This window comes from Pleuronectes platessa, chromosome 6, assembly GCF_947347685.1.
Source record: "Pleuronectes platessa chromosome 6, fPlePla1.1, whole genome shotgun sequence".
Lineage (NCBI taxonomy): Eukaryota > Metazoa > Chordata > Actinopteri > Pleuronectiformes > Pleuronectidae > Pleuronectes > Pleuronectes platessa.
In genome coordinates, this window is record NC_070631.1 from 17,452,155 (window position 1) to 17,471,777 (window position 19,623).

The 19,623-nt window shown below is 43.0% G+C and overlaps 1 protein-coding gene and 1 long non-coding RNA gene across 5 annotated transcripts; both read left to right on the top strand.

Moving 5' to 3' along the window:
* Window positions 1-13,712: 13,712 nt before the first annotated feature.
* LOC128442062 (homeodomain-interacting protein kinase 1-like) lies at window positions 13,713-14,655 on the top strand. Its single transcript, XM_053424255.1, has 3 exons — window positions 13,713-14,057; window positions 14,203-14,384; window positions 14,514-14,655. Exons 1-3 carry the CDS (start codon window positions 13,773-13,775, stop codon window positions 14,653-14,655), a joined length of 609 nt encoding a protein of 202 aa, XP_053280230.1. The 5' UTR covers window positions 13,713-13,772.
* A 601-nt stretch (window positions 14,656-15,256) lies between these two features.
* LOC128442817 (uncharacterized) lies at window positions 15,257-17,757 on the top strand. Of its 4 annotated transcripts, none has more exons than XR_008338892.1 (6): window positions 15,257-15,425; window positions 15,515-15,682; window positions 15,909-17,058; window positions 17,144-17,217; window positions 17,323-17,441; window positions 17,531-17,757. It is a non-coding gene; the product is annotated as an uncharacterized LOC128442817 (long non-coding RNA). The 4 variants fall into 4 exon arrangements; XR_008338891.1 differs by having other exon boundaries at window positions 17,144-17,213; XR_008338890.1 differs by having other exon boundaries at window positions 15,909-17,217.
* The last annotated feature ends 1,866 nt before the right edge of the window (window positions 17,758-19,623 follow it).

Below are 19,623 nucleotides of genomic sequence, written 5' to 3' on the forward strand. Positions count from 1 at the left end.
AACCCGTTTGAGGGGATCCGCCTGGCCCTGGGTGGACCCCACAGCCTGCAGTGGGGACACTCAAACCCTTTTGAGGGAACCCGCCTGGCTCTGGGAGGACCCCGCAGCCTCCAGAAAGGTTCTGGTCTCGGGGGTAGACGGTGGAGGGGGGGCATCCACAGCAAAGGCCTCTCCCTCAAGCAGCATGCTCCGCGCCAGAGGCCCCAGCTGATGTCTCTCGTTCACCGACGTCAGTGGTCCTCTCAGCGGCGTCTGCTCCAGCACCTGCTCCAGTCGCTGCTCCGCGCCGGAGGCCCCCAGCTGATGTCTCTCTTTCTTCGACGTCAGTGGTCCTCACAGCGGCGTCTGTTTCAGCACCTGCTCCAGTCGCTGCTCCGCGCCGGAGGCTCTCGGCTGACGTCCTCTGTGTTTCGGCGTCGGAGATCCTCGCGGTGCCAGGTCCGCACCCTGCTCCCGTGCCTGCTCCGCGCCGGAGGCTCTCGGCTGACGTCCTCTGTGTTTCGGCGTCGGAGATCCTCGCGGTGCCAGCTCTGCACCCAGCTCCGGTCCCTGCTCCCGTGCCTGCTCCGCGCCGGAGGCTCTCGGCTGACGTCCTCTGTGTTTCGGCGTCGGAGATCCTCGCGGTGCCAGCTCTGCACCCAGCTCCGTTCCCTGCTCCCGTGCCTGCTCCACGCCGGAGGCTCTCGGCTGACGTCCTCCGTGTTTCGGCGTCGGAGATCCTTGCGGTGCCAGCTCCGCACCCACCTCCAGTCCCTTCTCCGCGGCGGAGGTTCCTGTCTGACGTCGCTCTTCTTCGGGCATCAGAGGTCCTCGCGTCGCCTGCTCCAGTCCCTGTCCCGCGCCGGAGGCTCCCAGCTGACGTTTCTCCTCTTCGGGCTGACGTCCCTCCTGTTCTGGAGTCAGAGGTCCCTGCGGATTCTGCTGCAGTCCCTGTCCCTCACCGGAGAGCCCCTGCTGAAGTCCCTCCTGTTCAGGCGTCGGAGGTCCTCGCAGCGCCGATTATGGGCTCTGTTCCGGCTGCGACTCCGGATCCTGCTCCACGTCCGTGGCTGAGGTCTGCGCCCTTTTGCGCTGCCCCTGAGCGGCCAAGGCGCCGCCCTCCTGGGGAGCTCTCGTGCTTGGCTCCTGATCGGCCTCCAGGTCGTCCAGCGGAGCCTCAGAACTCTGTCCCGGAGCGGCCAAGGCGCCGCCTTCCTGAGGAGCTCCCGTGCTTGGCTCCTGACCGGCCTCCAGGTCGTCCAGCAGAGCCCTTGAACTCTGTCCCTGAGCGGCCACGGCGCTGCCCCCACGAGCCTCAGAACTCTGCCCTTGTGCGGCCACGGCGCCGTCCTCCCGAGCCTCTGCGCTCAGCCCCGAAGCGGCCACGGAGCCGTCGGGTGGAGACTATGTACTTTGTCCCTGACCGGCCTCCGGGCCGTCCTCCTGAGGAGCCCCCGTGTTGCGTTCCTGTCCGGCCTCGGGGCCGTCCACCTGAGACATTGTGCCAGGTTCCGAAGAGGCCACGGAGCCGTCGGTCCGAGAACCTGGGCACGTCCCGGAGTCCCTCCTCCGGTTCCCCCCTCCTCCCTCCCGATTCGGTGCTCGTTATGGACCGTCTGGAATCCGGTCCTTGAGGGGGGGGTACTGTGGTGTCCTGTCATTTTAGTTTGTTAATTTCAGTCTCTTCTGTGTATTTTCTGTTTCCTGTTTTATTTTGTAGTATCTGTCCCTTGTGTGTGGTTTCCATCTTCACTTCCTTTCGGTGATTGTCTTCCCAGTCCTCATGTGTTTCACCTGGGGTTAATTGTTCCTGCCTTCCCTCTGTGTCTTCTTAAGCCTCTGTGTTCCCCAAGCCCGGTGTCGGTTTGTACTAGTTGTTTTCTCCCCACGTCGTGAGAATAGGTTTGTTTCTTCCAGCTGTCTCGACCAGCTTCCTCGTTCCTTGTTCTCTGTGCGCCTTGTCACCAGTTACTTATGTTAGTGTTCCTGTTTTGTTTTTGTCTTGTTTAAACCCTTTTATTATATTAAATACCTTTTGTTTGTAACCTCTGCATCCTGGGTCCATCTCCTACTTCAAACCGTAACATGGGCAGCATTACCTGGAGTGTATGATAGCATGGTACAGCTGTGACATCACAGTATGAAAGCAATTACAAAAGGTTTCCACTGTACACATTAAATCTGGGCCGGGTTTCCCTCGTATTTTTGCATCTGATGTCTCCCTCTAAGATAAAAAGTAGTAGTTTTTCAATATTTCCTGTGATACAGCCACAACCACCCTCCATGGAGTGGAGTTTATTTTAAAATAGAAAATGTAATGCACTGAGACCAGGATCGGGATTAAGGGAAACCAGCTCTCTCTCCTTCTGGGGCATCTGTCGGAGTCGATCAGACACTTCACGCGCGGCATTCCAGCTCCTGAGTGGAATCATGACATGCAACAATTTGAAAGCTAACCCGCTAACATGCATGAAGAGCGTGGGTCTTCTGTTACAAGCTGGCACTACACTATGCTCTTATTTACGATTGAGAAAGAAGGTCATGTGTGCCTACTGTATGATGCCCTACAGGAGACGTGTGCGGGGGACGGTGGAGGCTGTGCGCTCCCATAAACAGTTGCTGGTCGAAAACCTCTACTGGAGTATACAGCACTATTATTTACAACATGTGTGTACTAGGTGTTCAGGGATGGAGTCAGACCCACCTCAGTTCAAACACCTCGGGGGGTTAATCAGCATCAAAGGCATCTTCTCGCAAATTGTGGTCAAATTTGTTGTGGTTATTCTATAACTATAAAAACATCTGATCTGATGTATTTCTTGCACTGACTGAACTGGGGTGGACTCAATCCCAAACCTGACGATGAGGGTGGTCACCATAAGAGCGGGGGGGGCTTCATCTATTAATTAGAATACAGGGCTACAGATCCTCATCTTCATCAGTGATGCAGTGGAGGGACAGGGAGACGGGCTGCATGCAGATGGGAGGGGAGGGTCCATGGGTGGAAACAGTGTTTGGTCACAAATCTGGAGAGAGAGAGAGAGAATAGGAGGTGGTCATCATTTGGAAAGATTGATTTGGACACATCGTATTAATCATTTGTAATTGATAAAGCTGATAAAATCGAACCCCCCAGAGTTTGGCTAAGTACACTGCGAGGAGTGCATTTAGCTGCCGACAGAAATGTGCTTTGTTGAAATTGTTATGCAGCCGGCAGTGATGTCACAGGGTCCTGGAGTACACCTGTGCAGGGGTGGACTGGGACAAAAATTCAGCCCTGGCATTGTCTGTCCAGACCAGCCCACTACATTATCAACGGACACCACATAGAAGTCCACAAATCTCATGGCGTCTTCTCTCATGCATACTACTGTTACCACCTAGCTCAAAGATGGCAACAAGAAGGGAGGCCACACACAAACCTCTCATGCCAAAAGTAAATTTATTTAACTCCAAATCAAGATAGCTCTAACTACGTAGTGGGATGTGTCAAATATGTTACGCGTCAGTGGTGTTAACAGTGTTTGGATGTGTGAAAATAAGGTGTGATGTATGTTGTAAAGTGCAGAAGCAAAGAAAAACAAAGGCTGAGGGCCCCATGCCCCTGGAAGCAGCCTTTAGATCTGCAGCTGAAGCCCAGCCCAAAAGGGCAGGCCCAGGGTGACGCCCCTGCCAGCTCTACCTGTGTCTGGAAAACAACTCTTCAGACTCTCACATGTCAAGTGGTCAACCTGAGAAGGACATGGATACATTATAATGTCTCTAATCATCACAAATTAAGTATGATTTCATAAAACATAAAACATGATAAACTCACCAGACTAGAGGAGACTCAACAGACAAACTTTGGTACAGTGAAGGCAGAGAGTGGAGACAGACAGAGAGCAAGTCCTCGAACATGGACAGAGGGGGAACAACTCCTCAGGCTCTCACATATCAAGTGGTCAACCTGAGAAGGACATGGATACATTATAATGTCTGAAAAATAAAGAAAATGTTTTCCTCTGTCCTGAACCTAGAGTTGAGAACTTTTTGGATGTGTGTTTCTTTTAAAACCTTTTGAAAATTATTATAATAATGAAGTATGAATTTATACATTAAAAAATACATGATAAACTTACAATTCTAACAGTGGTCCCAAATGTCCACATATAAAACAGAGGGAGAACGACTCCTCAAATATATCACAACAACCTGTAATAATTGATAATTTAGTGTACATGATCACACCATTAAGGATCAACACATAAGCACTCTCATCTCTATTTACAGCTCAGAAAGTTTACTGGTGCTATGGCAACAGTAAACAACGTTAGTAGCTCTTAGCTAGCTTAGCTAAATCATCTGAACAATAATAACCCATAATATCACAATTTGGCATATTAAAACAAAATCAAAAACGTTTTCTACTCTGTTTTGGACATGTCTCAAAAATGTAGCCTAGCCAGCCCCAGGCCAACGTTACTTAACATGTCTGCCTCCACTCGCTCATCATTGTCGAGTCCTCCTCGCTCGTCTCCCGGCGCACCTGCTGCTGCTGGGCTGGTGAACCCGGCACCAAACAGGTCCGTCAGTTTGGCACATTTAGCAGCCTCCACCTCCAGAGACTTAGGCTTTTTTTCCCGATGCTTCTCAGCGCCACCCGGGCGCTTTTTACTCTTATTATCCATTTTAAGTTTCTGTCTCAGCAGCAGCCCGTCCCGCGACTTCACCCCCCCAAATTGAATGAGGTCCCGCCCCACCCTGGTTTGCGTTGTGATTGACAGCACTGTCAGGGCTCTCTGAGCCTGTCAGCCCATGACTGATTGACAATGACAAACAATAGACCAATAATATGTGTCGATGCTGGCAACACACTGCTAGCCCTCTGTAGCCAATTGGCCGGCCCAATTGGAGGGAATTTAGAGAGGAAGAAGAGAAAAAAAAACAAAAAAAAACATAAAAGGGAGGGGACTAAACAAATGACCTTCAGCTGCTTCTTCTTGTGTTGAGCATTGGAATAACCTTCAGGCCTTTCACCTCTTTTCCTCAAGTCAGAGAGAGAAATCATGGTAGCTCTGTGGTGTAATGTAACGTTTACATCCGATCGTATCCGATATGATTTCAGTAGTTGTGGTAAACGAGGAGCTGCACCAATCAGAGACGTAGCTGTTACCCCTGAGGATTGTGGGTGGTGTAGTAGACTTGTGGCTTGTATACAACATTGGTTCACAATCTCTGTGATGGTTACAATGATATGGATGATAATGACAAATTCTATTCATAAGATGAATGAATTTTACTTCCAGCACCACACTGTTGAGCTCTATGGACTGGCAGGTAAACATACATGTTGTGTAACTTTACAAAATAAAGGATGGGGCATTGAGGACATTTGGGAAATCAGCAGACTGGGTGTCAACAAAAAGAAATCTAATATTAGAATATGCATCTTTAAATAATATATTGTTTAATCATCACTTTACACTAAATTTGTATTTCTTAAACACCACCACTACTACTACTACTACTACTGCTGCTACTTCAGTACACAATATGGCAGCTTCTAAGGCCCAGCTAAAAATAAATAAACCCCTCACAATTATCTTTTCTTCCCCCATTTCATTAGTAAGTGCAAACTCTAAAATCAGGAGGGAATCAGTCATCTCCCCACAGGGCTAACACTTTGGCAAACACTATCAAAGCCACAGCTGCACAGTCACTAAATCTTTGATACACTCAATACTGTCACTGTGGCTGGGCCAAACCACCGTCCACCACTGCCTCTCTGTCACCGTCACAAGATCGTAGTGAGGAATCCCTTTATCATGTAATCACAGTTAACGCTAACACACAAAACAAAAACATTAGAGACAGAAGTGCCTGGAGAGTTTTTAAGATATTTTGGTGACTGGGACTGAAACAAGAGAAGAGACAGAGACGAGAGAGGAGAAGTGAAGACGTGCGACTGAAAGAAAGGGAAGAGGCGACGAGATCGGGTGAAACACCACACGGACGGCAGCTGTTGTGAGACAGCGAGAATATCTGGTCTCTGTATGTTTGACCTGGACATGTCAAAGATGAGACAAAGAGTCACAGAGAACGACAGACTGTGGGTGGACGTCCCTCTCTCTCTAACCCAGACTGTGAGACAGAATCCATACAGCACATTACTCCAGAGCTTTCTCTGCACTTCTTTCCTTAGAAAACCACAAACGTGTGGTGTGGAAGTGTGAAACCTTAACATGGATGTAGTACGATTGTTACCTTGGTAAGTATCAACTATGTAGGAACTGTATATGTAAAAACACTGTGTATATATAAATGCAAATGTAAGAATTCATATTTTTTATACGTAATTAGTTTGAAGTTATATGTCTTTTTTAATAAACAGCTGTAATGCTGCATTGGACGCTAATGGGTTAGCTTTTTGTTACCTAACGCAGTGCAAAATAAACTGCAGGTTGTTATGGTTCTTAGGAAATGGCCGGCCAGTTTTATGCAGTGATCTTGATGTGGTTGATCCATATTCTCTCATAGCAGCTGCAGTCTGTAGCTCTTTTATAGTGATTGTTGGTCTCTGTCTTACTCTTTCCCTAGATTTCAAATGAATGCTTTCAGTGCTCACTGGGGTGTCCAACCTTAGAATTCACTTTGTACCATTTTTGTAATGTATGTATCTCTATTACTTCTGTACCTCATCCTCATAAAATTCTATATGTTTGTCATTCAACTGACAATATTATGATCAGCAATCAGCATAATTAACTTTGTCTATACTCTGATCAAATGTATTTATTGTCATATTTTACTTCACAGAACATAGACACTGAGGCCAACACTTCCATGGGGAAAACTGTGATGGGAGTGTATGTCATACACAAGGTGGGTGCGGAGCCTGAAGATGAGCCAGAGGACATTGGTGTCCTGATTGAGGGTGGGGAGGTCCTCAGTGGTTTGGGTAACATTGCAATTGCCTGTGCTCTGCTCTTTGGACTGATATACTGTCTGAACCTGAGCTACCCACCAGAGCTCAAATGCACTTTTGAAGTCCTGCAGAAGATTCTCCTAAACCTGGATGGGCAGAGGTTGTCGTCCAAGGCACAGTTCCTGAAGAACAAGCTTCTGCAGTGAATGAGCTTAAAGAAGACTGAAAGAAGCCTGGTATTTGTATATATATATATATGATTTCTTTCTTTGTTTGTAGGGCCCGAGCACTGACATGAAAGGTCAGGTGAGACCCTATTGAAATTGTAATAATTATTATTATTATTATTCAGGCAAATTAATTTCCTTTTTGAGGGCTTTAAGATGCTCAAATTCTTACCAAAATTGGCAGAGTTAGAAAGTGGTGAAAATGTACGTATTCTGGAGGAATTTTCAATGGGCATCGCAAAATGTCTCAATGGTGCCCCCCGAGTGGGCTCATTGGTGGAATAGTAATGGTTCTGTTACTACAATGGAATGCTAAGTGTTTACGGTTTACAGACACTTGGAGACTTTATTTGATAGGTTTATTCAAGTAAGAGTTGGGACAGCTTTATCAGGAAGCTAATGGTGGAAAATGGTACTCCTCAGGGCAGTGTCATTAGTCCACTATTGTTTTCAATTATGATTAATGATGTATTCTCTCAAGTTCAGGGTGATATTAGGCGGGCTCCTTTTCTTCTGTCTTTGGTTCATTGGCAGGTGGCAACTAACATCAGAGTGCATTACCGTCACCTATTGGATCTACTAGCTGCATTTAAACCTTATAGAGCACTATAATGTTTAATCATAGGCAACATGCATGCACGTTGCCTATGATTATGGATTTTAACTTTTTACCTATAATGAAATCTAGTAGTAGCTGGTTGGAATGCATCTTAACATAGGTTGCAACAAAGAGGAAAAATAATACATTTCCACTTCAGCACACCATCAAACTTCATTGAAGAAGAAGAAGAATTTCAGCACACTCTATCAACTTTGAACAATGAAAAAATTACTTCGAACTTTGAGAAATTTCTTCGGGCAATGCTTCTGTTATAGGTGAGCACAGTGCAACATATCTCACATACTTTGATCGTTTCATTTATACATTTAAGAGGACAGGAATTATCAGAAGAAAGCCTTCTCAAAACATTCACAAAGCAGTAGCTGGTCAATACTACGCGAGAATAAGGGCTATAAAACATATGCAGAAACAGAACAAAGATACAGACCACCAGATTTCTGTCTATTTTGAGGAAGATTATAACAATAGGGAGGTATGCACGGGAGAGTGAGAGATAGTAGAGGTTAGGAAGGAGGACTACAGGTGAGAGCTGATGAAGAGTTGGAGTTGATGATCATATTGAGATTTGATGAGGAGTAGCGGACACACTAGGCGTGTGAACAACACACAAACGACACACAGTAGATCTGCGGCTCAACCGCCGCCTGTGAGTCCAGAGAGTTAATAAGATCGACGGTGAACACTATTGGTGGAATAGTAATGGTTCTGTTACTACAGTGGAATGCTAAGTGTTTACGGTATACGGATACTTGGAGACTTTATTTGATAGGTTTATTCAAGTAAGAGTTGGGACAGCTTTATCAGGAAGCTAATGGTGGAAAATGGTATTCCTCAGGGCAGTGTCATTAGTCCACTATTGTTTTCCATTATGATTAATGATGTATTCTCTCAAGTTCAGGGTGATATTAGGCGGGCTCCTTTTATTCTGTCTTTGGTTCATTGGCAGGTGGCAACTAACATCAGAGTGCATTACCGCCACCTATTGGATCTACTAGCTGCATTTAAACCTTATAGAGCACTATAATGTTTATAGAGCACTATAATGTTTAATCATAGGCAACATGCATGCACGTTGCCTATGATTATGGATTTTAACTTTTTACCTATAATGAAATCTAGTAGTAGCTGGTTGGAATGCATCTTAACATAGGTTGCAACAAAGAGGAAAAATAATACATTTCCACTTCAGCACACCATCAAACTTCATTGAAGAAGAGGAAGAATTTCAGCACACTCTATCAACTTTTAACAATGAAAAAATTACTTCGAACCTTGAAAAATTTCTTCGGGCAATGCTTCTCTTATAGGTGAGCACAGTGCAACATATCTCACAGACTTTGGTCGTTTCATTTATACATTTAAGAGGACAGGAATTATCAGAAGAAAGCCTTCTCAAAGCATTCACAAAGCAGTAGCTGGTCAATACTACGTGAGAATAAGGGCTATAAAACATATGCAGAAACAGAACAAAGATACAGACCACCAGATTTCTGTCTATTTTGAGGAAGATTATAACAATAGGGAGGTATGCACCGGAGAGTGAGAGATAGTAGAGGTTAGGAGGGAGGACTACAGGTGAGAGCTGATGAAGAGTTGGAGTTGATGATCATATTGAGATTTGATGAGGAGAGAGGAATTTTTTCAGTGAGTCCAGTCAAATTGATTTCTGTGTTGAAAAACAATGCAGGTAAGAGACATCAGCAAGGCTAAGATTTCAGAGATGGGAATTGTTGATTGTATGTAGGAATTAAGAGCAGAGGGAGCGGCAGGATTGATGAGAGAAATACAATAAAAACAAGTTAAACTGGTGAGTGTAAGCGGCTTTTAGAGAAGAAGTAAGGGAGTGATTCGCGGGGGTCTCAAACCTGAAAGGTGGAACTTTAAAAGGTGCTCGGTGGTAGCTTGCAGGTAACTCAAGGGGAATGAGGAAAGACAGTGAGTGATTGAGTTTGAGGAGGAAGTGCTCCCAAAGAATGTAACTATTGGCTTCTTATATGCTCTAGTGTTAGAGGTACAGCGCTGACCAGCTGCCTGGTGTGCGCTCTGTGCGCACTACAATGGCCCGAGTGTAAAGACTGAGAGCTCCTGCCCCAGATAATGTACTGCACATGCTGCTCAATTTCGGCTTCCTCATTATTTTTAGAAGATAACCCGCAAAACGGCCGCCATCCAAACGTGCAATCTGTTGTAATGTACATGCAATTTGGCACTCTTTGTTTGGGATCTTAGTAGATAAGGCCCAGAGAGTATATTACCAAGCGAATAAGGTGCTAGAATTGTCAAAGATTTGGAATGGATCTCTTCCTAGAATAGAATGGTCAGAGTTTGTTGATGGTGGTGGAGAGCAAATTTGGATTTGGTCCACATGGAATGAACATGTACTCAGGGTATTCTCCAAATGTGGAAAAATAATAAACGTGATGAGATGTCTAACAGGGTCAGAATGGGGAGAGAGCAGGTCGTCAATGAAAAAATATTTATGAAGGGCTCTTTATATTTGTGCTATGGTTGTATTGCTGATGGTTCAGCAGCTAAAACATTGTAAAAAGGTTGGAGAAAATGGAAGCTCAAGCTTTGAGACCCAATTGGGACTGCTTTCACTCCAAACACTGAAACTTGGGTCTGGTTTGAGTGAATTTGACTTTGTTCAAAGTAGAATAAGACTAATCAGTAGCTGTGTTTGTGTCTGTCAAGATCAAGCTCAGCTGAAAGAGAAAAAAAAGCAGACAAGAAGAGACAGAAAGGCTGCGTAAGAAAAGACAGTCCCTCAGCCGGCAAGACTCCCACTGAACCGCCAACCAGGAAGATACCTTTACGAGAAAGACTCTTTGGGAAACCGGTGGTAAGGATATATAAGAAGAAGTGGCAAGAAAGGATCCCAAAAGACAGTCCCATAACCACCAAGACTGCCACTGAAAAGCCAATCAGTGAGAAACCTTCAGAGGAACATCTCTTAAAGAAACCAGTGGTAAGGTTTCACGTTGAATAGATTTTAGAAGTCAATAAGATATGTATTCTTTTATAATCGTGGACAATCAAAATGTATGACTTTTTTTTTACTCTACAGGAAAAAAAATCTGTTTCGAAAACAGATAAAAGAGAACAACGCTGCATCTCAAGGTAAGTGAAACCTCTCCCTGCAATCACTACCCTAAAAAAAAAGAATGTCAGATATTTCTGTGCACGCTGTGTCTTACGTTAACATTTACGGGTTTACCTCAGTAAAATGTTTTATAAAAAGGTTAGCACGATGGAGTAAGTTCTTCATCACATTTTTCAGCAGGGTTGTATGGGCTGGTGGGGTTTTCTGTTTCCAATTAAAATGGTTGATTTATCCTTTTAAAAAGAGATTTTATCAACAGCCACAACTTTTTTCACAGTAGAATAAATATAATCAGTAGGTGTGTTTTTGTCTGTCAGCAGTGGTGACTCCACTGATATTCCAGCAACTGCAACAAGAGCAGCTAAAGGGGAAAAAAAGGTATATAAGAAGAAGCAGCAACTCCTGACTCTAAAAGACACTCCCTCAACCACCAAGACTGCAATTGCTCAGCCAATCAGGGAGATACTATCAGAGGAACATCTCTTAAAGAAACCGGTGGTAAGGTTCCACGTTGAATAGATTTTAGAAGTCAATAAGATATGTATTCTTTTATAATCTTGGACAATCAAAATGTATGACTTTCCTTTTTACTCTACAGGGAAAAAAATCTGTTTTGAAAACAGTTAAAAGAGAACAACGCTGCATCTCAAGGTAAGTCAAACCTCTCCCTGCAATCACTACCCTAAAAAAAAGAATGTCAGATATTTCTGTGCACGCTGTGTTTTACATTAACATTTACGGGTTTACCTCAGTAAAATGTTTTATAAAAAGGTTAGCACGATGGAGTAAGTTCTTCATCACATTTTTCAGCAGGGTTGTATGGCTGGTGGGGTTTTCTGTTTCCAATTCGACATAGTCAGGCTCTGGCTCAGTGTGTGATAAAATGTATCAAATTGTTGATTTATCCTTTTACAAAGAGATTTTATCAACAGCCATAACTTTTTTCACAGTAGAATAAATATAATCAGTAGGTGTGTTTTTGTCTGTCAGCAGTGGTGACTCCACTGATATTCCAGCAACTGGAACAAGAGCAGCTAAAGGAAAGAAAAAGGTATATAAGAAGAAGCTTCAAGACCGGATCCCAAAAAACAGTCCCTCAACCACCAAGACTGCAACTGAAAAGCCAATCAGGGAGATACCATCAGATGAACAACTCTTAAAGAAACCAGTGGTAAGGTTTCACGTTGAATAGATTTTAGAAGTCAATAAGATATGTATTCTTTTATAATCGTGGACAATCGAAATGTATGACTTTTGTTTTTACTTTATAGGAAAAAAAATCTGTTTCGAAAACAGATAAAAGAGAACAAAGCTGCATCTCAAGGTAAGTGAAACCTCTCCCTGCAATCACTACCCTAAAAAAAAGAATGTCAGATATTTCTGTGCACGCTGTGTTTTACATTAACATTTACGGGTTTACCTCAGTAAAATGTTTTATAAAAAGGTTAGCACGATGGAGTAAGTTCTTCATCACATTTTTCAGCAGGGTTGTATGGGCTGGTGGGGTTTTCTGTTTCCAATTAAAATGGTTGATTTATCCTTTTAAAAAGAGATTTTATCAACAGCCACAACCTTTTTTACATTAGAATAAATATAATCAGTAGGTGTGTTTTTGTCTGTCAGCAGTTGTGACTCCACTGATATTCCAGCAACTGCAACAAGAGCAGCTAAAGGAAAGAAAAAGGTATATAAGAAGAAGGAGCAACTCCTGACTCTAAAAGACACTCCCTCAACCACCAAGACTGCAATTGCTCAGCCAATCAGGGAGATACTATCAGAGGAACATCTCTTAAAGAAACCAGTGGTAAGGTTCCACGTTGAATAGATTTTAGAAGTCAATAAGATATGTATTCTTTTATAATCGTGGACAATCAAAATGTATGACTTTTTTTTTTACTCTGCAGGGAAAAAAATCTGTTTCGAAAACAGATAAAAGAGAAAAAAGCTGCATCTCAAGGTAAGTGAAACCTCTCCCTGCAATCACTACCCTAAAAAAAAGAATGTCAGATATTTCTGTGCAGGCTGTGTTTTACATTAACATTTACGGGTTTACCTCAGTAAAATGTTTTATAAAAAGGTTAGCACGATGGAGTAAGTTCTGCATCACATTTTTTAGCAGGGTTGTATGGGCTGGTGGGGTTTTCTGTTTCCAATTCCACATAGTCAGGCTTTGTGCTCAGTGTGTCATAAAATGTATAAAATTGTTGATTCATCCTTTTACAAAGAGATTTTATCAACAGCCACAACTTAGATTAAGAATACTCAGTAGGTGTGTTTGTGTCTCTCAGCAGTTGTGACTCCACTGATATTCCAGCAACTTTAACAAGAGCAGCTGAAGAAAAGAAAAAGGGATATAAGAAGAAGCTTCAAGACCGGATCCCAAAGGACAGTCCCTCAACCACCAAGACTGCAACTGTACAGGCAATCAGGGAGATACCTTCAGATCTCTTAAAGAAACCAGTGGTAAGGTTCCACGTTAAATCCATTTGAGAAGTCAATAAGATATGTATTCTTTTATAATCTTGGACAATTCAAATTTATGGAATTTGTTTTTACAGGAAACTAAAACTGTTTCGAAAACAGTTGGAGAACCAAGCTCCATCTCAAGGTAAGTCAAACCTCTCCCTGCAATCACTACCCTAAAAAAAAAAGAATGTCAGATATTACTTGTAGAGTTTAAAGATTATAAGGACTGAGCTTGATGAATGGTCTATAAACTCTTATTCTACCTACCTGGCTGATAGGAACTGGTATAATTGGCTGCATCTAACTTTTTTCTTTTCTATTCTCCTGACAAGTGTGAAAGATCACCAGCCTAAATATTCCATCACTGTGTCTCACAACAGTGAGTTAAATATCAGTGAAGGAGACCTGATCCCCTCCCCCACAACACAATACCTTGCACAAAAATACCTTGGCAACGGCGCGTATGGAATGGTCATCCAATGCAGGAATGTGACCACCGGAGAGACGGTGGCTCTAAAAATCATCGAAAGCCTGTGGGACATTGACTATGCACAAGTAGAGGAGGTCATCCTTCAAAACATGAAGAAGCTGAACTCAGACAGGTTCAACATCGTCAGATTGTACGAGTCCTTCTTCTACAAGGAACACTACTGTCTTGTGTTTGAGCTCCTGGATATGGATCTGCAGAAATTCAAACGGATCAGCCCGGGTCAACACCTTCAGCTGAAGCAGATTCGCCCCATTCTGCAGCAGGTTTGTTTTTTAAACTCAAGCTCTTACACTTACTGCTTTGTAGCGTGAAGGGTAAACTTGGTCGCTAAAAAGTGACTGTTACAGTTGTTGTTGATGAAATGAACTCTGTAGCTCATGATTATTATTATGCTTTTCATGATTTCAGCTAGCTACAGCCTTGGACTTTTTGAACAGCGCAGGGATCATTCATGCAGATTTGAAGCCAGATAACATCATGCTGGTGGATCATGTCAGGCAGCCACTGAAAGTTAAAGTTATTGACTTTGGCATATCCTTCGATGATCCTGAGGAAATGCTCGGTCAAAACGTCCAGACCTTGTGGTACAGGTAAGTAGCTGAGCATATCTGTATACCTGGGACAGCTGTGTTTGCTGTAAATAATTGGACAAGTCCTGTACACTGGCATGTCAGGTTTATATCTCAGAAACTGAATATGTTTGTGTTTCTTATCCTAAGGGCTCCTGAGATTCTGTATCAAGATCATTTCAGCGGGAAAATCGACGTATGGTCTCTCGGCTGCATTGCTGCTGAGCTGTCAATGGGCAAACCGCTGTTCCGTTCCAAGGATGAGGATGATTTGGTCAGTATCTGCACTTAAAACACACCAAACACGTACAGTTCTGCCTTGATGTTTGTGTATTTTCAAATCCATTCAATTGATTATTATAGTGAAAGAGTTTCCAGTAGAAGTTCACTGATTTTTACTATTCTACTAATGAGACAAACTTCATTCATATGTCTCAGTAACAGAAGTGAACCTGATGTACATGATCAACAATGTAAACTTGAAGTTAAATAACTCTCACAATGTTGTGTTTTTTCCACAGATGGGGAAAATTGCAGTTGCACAAAGAGATCCACGGCATGAAGGAAACCTCCTACCCCATGCGTTCTGGCCAAGATCTTGGATGGAAGGCAGATTTATGGTATCAAACTATTTTACAACCATTTAGCTGGCTCCACTAGCTCACTAATTAAGGTGTCTTTTGTTCAGTCTGTGTTTCTTTCCCCTGTGCCATCCACTGCCTTTTGAGCAATCTATCTCAATGAAACAATTCTTAATTTCAGTCAATAGGTTAAATTCTAGTTTGAGATCACCAGCCTGGATGAATTTATAACAGCACAATGCCTTCATACTCCCAACACGAGGACATCTAACATGTTGGTTCTCCTCATCTTGTTAAAGGGGGATCATCCTGTCTGGTTTCAAGACGTCCAGGCTGAATTTTGTGACCTGCAGTGCTTCATGGACCTAATGACTCAGATGCTGATGATGAGTCAGTATAAAAGAATTACCCCCGGCAGAATTCTCCAGCATCCATTCATCACCATGAGCCACCTTCAAGGCTCATACAAAAACAGCCTCTAGTAAGTCTGTGTTGTTGGACATGGGTGCAAAATATAAGAGATATAAGGTGATTACGGTGTTTGACTCAGCAGTTTCATTTGTCTTCCAGTTTGAAGTCATGCAAGGATCTGATGGACATCTGCCAGGATCAGAGCTCTGAGGATGGAGGACATTGAGACCAGGGGATCCTGCAAATGTCCCTGAACAAGGACTCCTCCAGCAGCACTGCCAGCCCAGCCAAGGAGGGCAGCAAAGTGAATGCAAAGTCTGGCAACAGGTGTGTGTTTGAAATATCTTTCTGTTGGATCATTTTATATTGTAGAAGAATAGTTCAACATTTTGGTAAATATTAAGTTGTTTTGCTCAGAGTTCAATGGAATGAATGATACAACTCTCATAACTATGGATCTGGAGCCAAGTGCATTTTAGAATTTGAGTTTTTAGAAATGTCCAATAACTGCTCTATGATCAAGAGTTAAATTATTTTCTTATCCACATCTCAGATCAGTAGACTCCCAAGCCAAGGTCAGAAGGAGTGAACGACTGGCAGCCACTCGAAAGGGCACAAGTGGGAAAACAGGCCCAAACCAGTCCAAGAGGATGTGAGAGAGGCATGATCCCTCATCCAATGGCAACCCCTCAAGAAAGAAGAGACACATGGGCCCTGCTGGAATGAGAGACTCCCAAGCCAAAGTCAGAAGGAGGGAACGACTGGCAGCCATTCGAAAAGGTGCAAGTGGGCAAACGGGCCTTCCTTGGTTTTTTAATAATGAAAAATTGTACAGGCGAACATCCATTTTCACCATGTTACCACAAATCGCTTGACAATGTCAGCGATCTCATATGTTGAAGAACCATTACACAGAAGAGCTCGAGGAGTTCACCAAGGTGAAGGGAAAAAAGAACAAACTGTGTGCGCACATGTATCACTCGACTTCCAAATGGGGCCCGATCGAGAACTTCCACTGATTTATACATTCTTAACGATTTACAACTTCTCATCAATACCACTTCAGAAATTGAACTTGACAACACACGCAGTTAGGGTATCCACAAATTATAACCCCTAACCTCAACAATACAAAACCACTGCAAAGGAAACCACAAAGTGACAGCAAAGTGTTTGTCAAACTCACACTCAAGATTCAAACAAAACTATTCTTCTTAAATTTACACTTCGTCACTTTGAACAAAGTCATATACATTGAACTACAAATAACATGAAGCAAGGAATAGAGACTCATCAAGCTTAATCATTCATTTTAGGATATGATGAATAATATCTTGGTAATTTAACAACTAGTAGTAATATTTCAGCAATAACTATTTGTGAATCATTATGTAGCGTACATCATTAGGGTAAATAAAATAAATAAAATAATGAAAAAGTATAAAACGGGTATAGTTTCAGAAATGGTACCATGGCTGCATCTAACAATAACTGTCTATTGTGCTAATGATTAATACAATAATTATTCAGATTATATAATGTAAAAAACAGTTAGTTAATAAATAACTAAGGATCGTCAATAATGGATGTAGCCACTTTCAATAGCCAAAGATGAATAATTAAATGTAGTTCTCCGTAGTTTTTGTTTGTTTGTAGGAAACTCCCTCTTCACAGCTGTGATGAAAATGGCCGGCGGAGCGAGGGTATGAATAAAGAAGAGCTGTTCTGTTTAAAATACATCCTCCAGCTTTACTTTATCTGATCCATTACATAGTTTTTTTTTCACAGCCGGATTCCTGCACACAATGACGCAGTCACTGCACATTACGCCGAGACTCGCTGAAAGACCGCATTTGCAGTACGTAAGTATGTGTTTAGGATTTTTGCTGTGGATCATCCAACGGTGATGCAGCAAGGCTATTTCCGTTTATTAATAATAAACTCATGTTACTCATATTGTTTTACAGCTGCCTGTACTATGACGTCCTAAGACCCACTATGAGCCGGTATGAAGGAGCTTCCAGTACAACCAACCGGACCTTGCCTCAGCATTGAGGAGTTCAGGAGACGGCAGAGAAGAAAGAGGGTAAGGTTTGATTCATTAAATCATTTTTCAGATGCATGTAGGTGTATGTTGTCATTGAACTGTGCTTATTGTACTGATTGTGTCTACAGCTGATTGAAGCGGGACAGATGACATGGATCCATCCTTCCACAGCCAGGAGCTCAACAACCTGTGTGCCACACTTCAAATAAGACTAGAAGCTACACTGGATCTCACAGCTACACACCACAGACGTCTACACACCACAGACGTCTACACACTGGGGCAGATTCAGACAGAGTCCCACAAAGAACATATGACCCAGAGGCTGCAAAGAGACATTTCAAGCTTCACCTGATTAGCTTTTCACTGGCTAGGCCAGTCGTGTTTGTACAATATTTGTGCTGTATGTAAATAAAGCTTTGACTCAACATATACCTCGTTCATGTTTTTTTCCCTGTACAATATGTTCACATATTACATCAAGCATCACATGAATGAATGTCTTAATTAACTGCATTGCTTTTGGGAAAGGCTTACTAATAAATTATTAAATATTATTATATATATTATTAGTAACAACTATAAATTAATTTTTATTATTAATATTGTGTGGGAGGGGTTTACCCCACGTGTGTGCTGCAATGACCCAGGGTGACCAATGGCAACACTTCTACCAGCCAACCACGAGTGACTTTCCGGGTTGGTTTCCTCCAATGGGGAATCGAGAGAGGCTCAGCAGCGGCTTGGCCCTGAGTCATATGCTAATTAGATAACACCTTCGCTCCGCGGCTCCGCGCCCCCCCGGCTGCTCTCCCCCTTTGTTCTCCAGACCCCCTCTCCGCGGTACGTACTCTCCGCTTCACTGTAGTTACTGTCGCGGGAGAACTCGGTGTTGTCGTGCTGTGAATACCTATTAACTTCAGGGGATCATGTAACTTCCATAGGATTTCCCATGACACTAATTCTGCTTTTCGTCTAGTGTAGTTAATGGATGTAGCCACTTTCAATAGCCAAAGATGAATAATTAAATGTAGTTCTCTGTCTGAACCAGAATCCAGACATTTTGTTTGATGACATGAGATTATTATTATGTTTTAGCTTTATACAAGACTGAACCATTATGCTGTTGATTCCATTTCTGGACTTCGTGTCCAAATAGTAATAGTAATAGTGATAATACCAAAACTGGGGTATATATATTTCATCATGTATGCTATTTAAATGATATTTTTTTCTGTGCATGTCATTCTATATTAGCGATAGTGTTGTGCTCCGGTGAGAACAGAAGAAAATCTCAGCTGCGTCTGTTTATTCTTTGAAATGTATGTGAGGGTCACGTGTCCTCTGCACGACTTCAGCAGCTGAGAACGAGCCCGAGGACAAATGTGTGTTCATGTTGTTGTTGTCGTTGTTGTGACATACTGGCGCAATCACGGTTGTTCCTCCCTCTCGTCCTGCTCGTGGCTCTGTTAATGCACTGACTCCACTGGGCGACAAGGCAAATCATGCACAGGTCACAAAGGGACACACAAAGACAGAGAGAAGAAGAATGGGGGGGGGGAAGAGGACGAGGATGACAGAGGATCAAATGTATGTGTGTGTGTGTGTGTTTGTGTTTGCGTGCGATTGTCAGCATGTCTGTGGTATTAGGCCTGAGCAGAGCGAGCGTGTCCTCGCCAGAGGAGAGAAGCTGTTGATTCAACTGGTCGTAGCCAAGGCTTTGTCGCCCTTGTCCTCATCTCTCTGTGTCCCTCTCTCACTCTCTCTAATTCCCATTCTTACTCAGTCTCGCTCTCCCCTGCCCTGTCTGCATTTCATTCTCACATATTATAAACAGGACATTTTGCTTTAATCCCCAAAGCCCCTCCTCTTGTGCTTCTTTGTCAGGTCATTATTGTAAATCTCAATATGCGCAGAATTGGCCAAACTGGTTAAAAACAAATCCACATTTTTATGTGTGTGTGTGTGTGTGTGTATGTGTGTGTGTGTGTGTGTGTGTGTGTATGTGTGTGTGTGTGTGTGTTTGTTCATCCTTTCAGAGAGCTGCTTCAGTGTGACACATGTAAACATATGTGAGATCCAGATGAGGAACACTGGTGAAAATGGAAATTAAATTAAATAAACATTTGTATGGATGCTTCCTAGTGTCGCTGTTGCTGCTGTGTATCCTTACTTCAAGCTGCCAGATTTGCCCAAATCATATCTTATGCACAATAAAGAC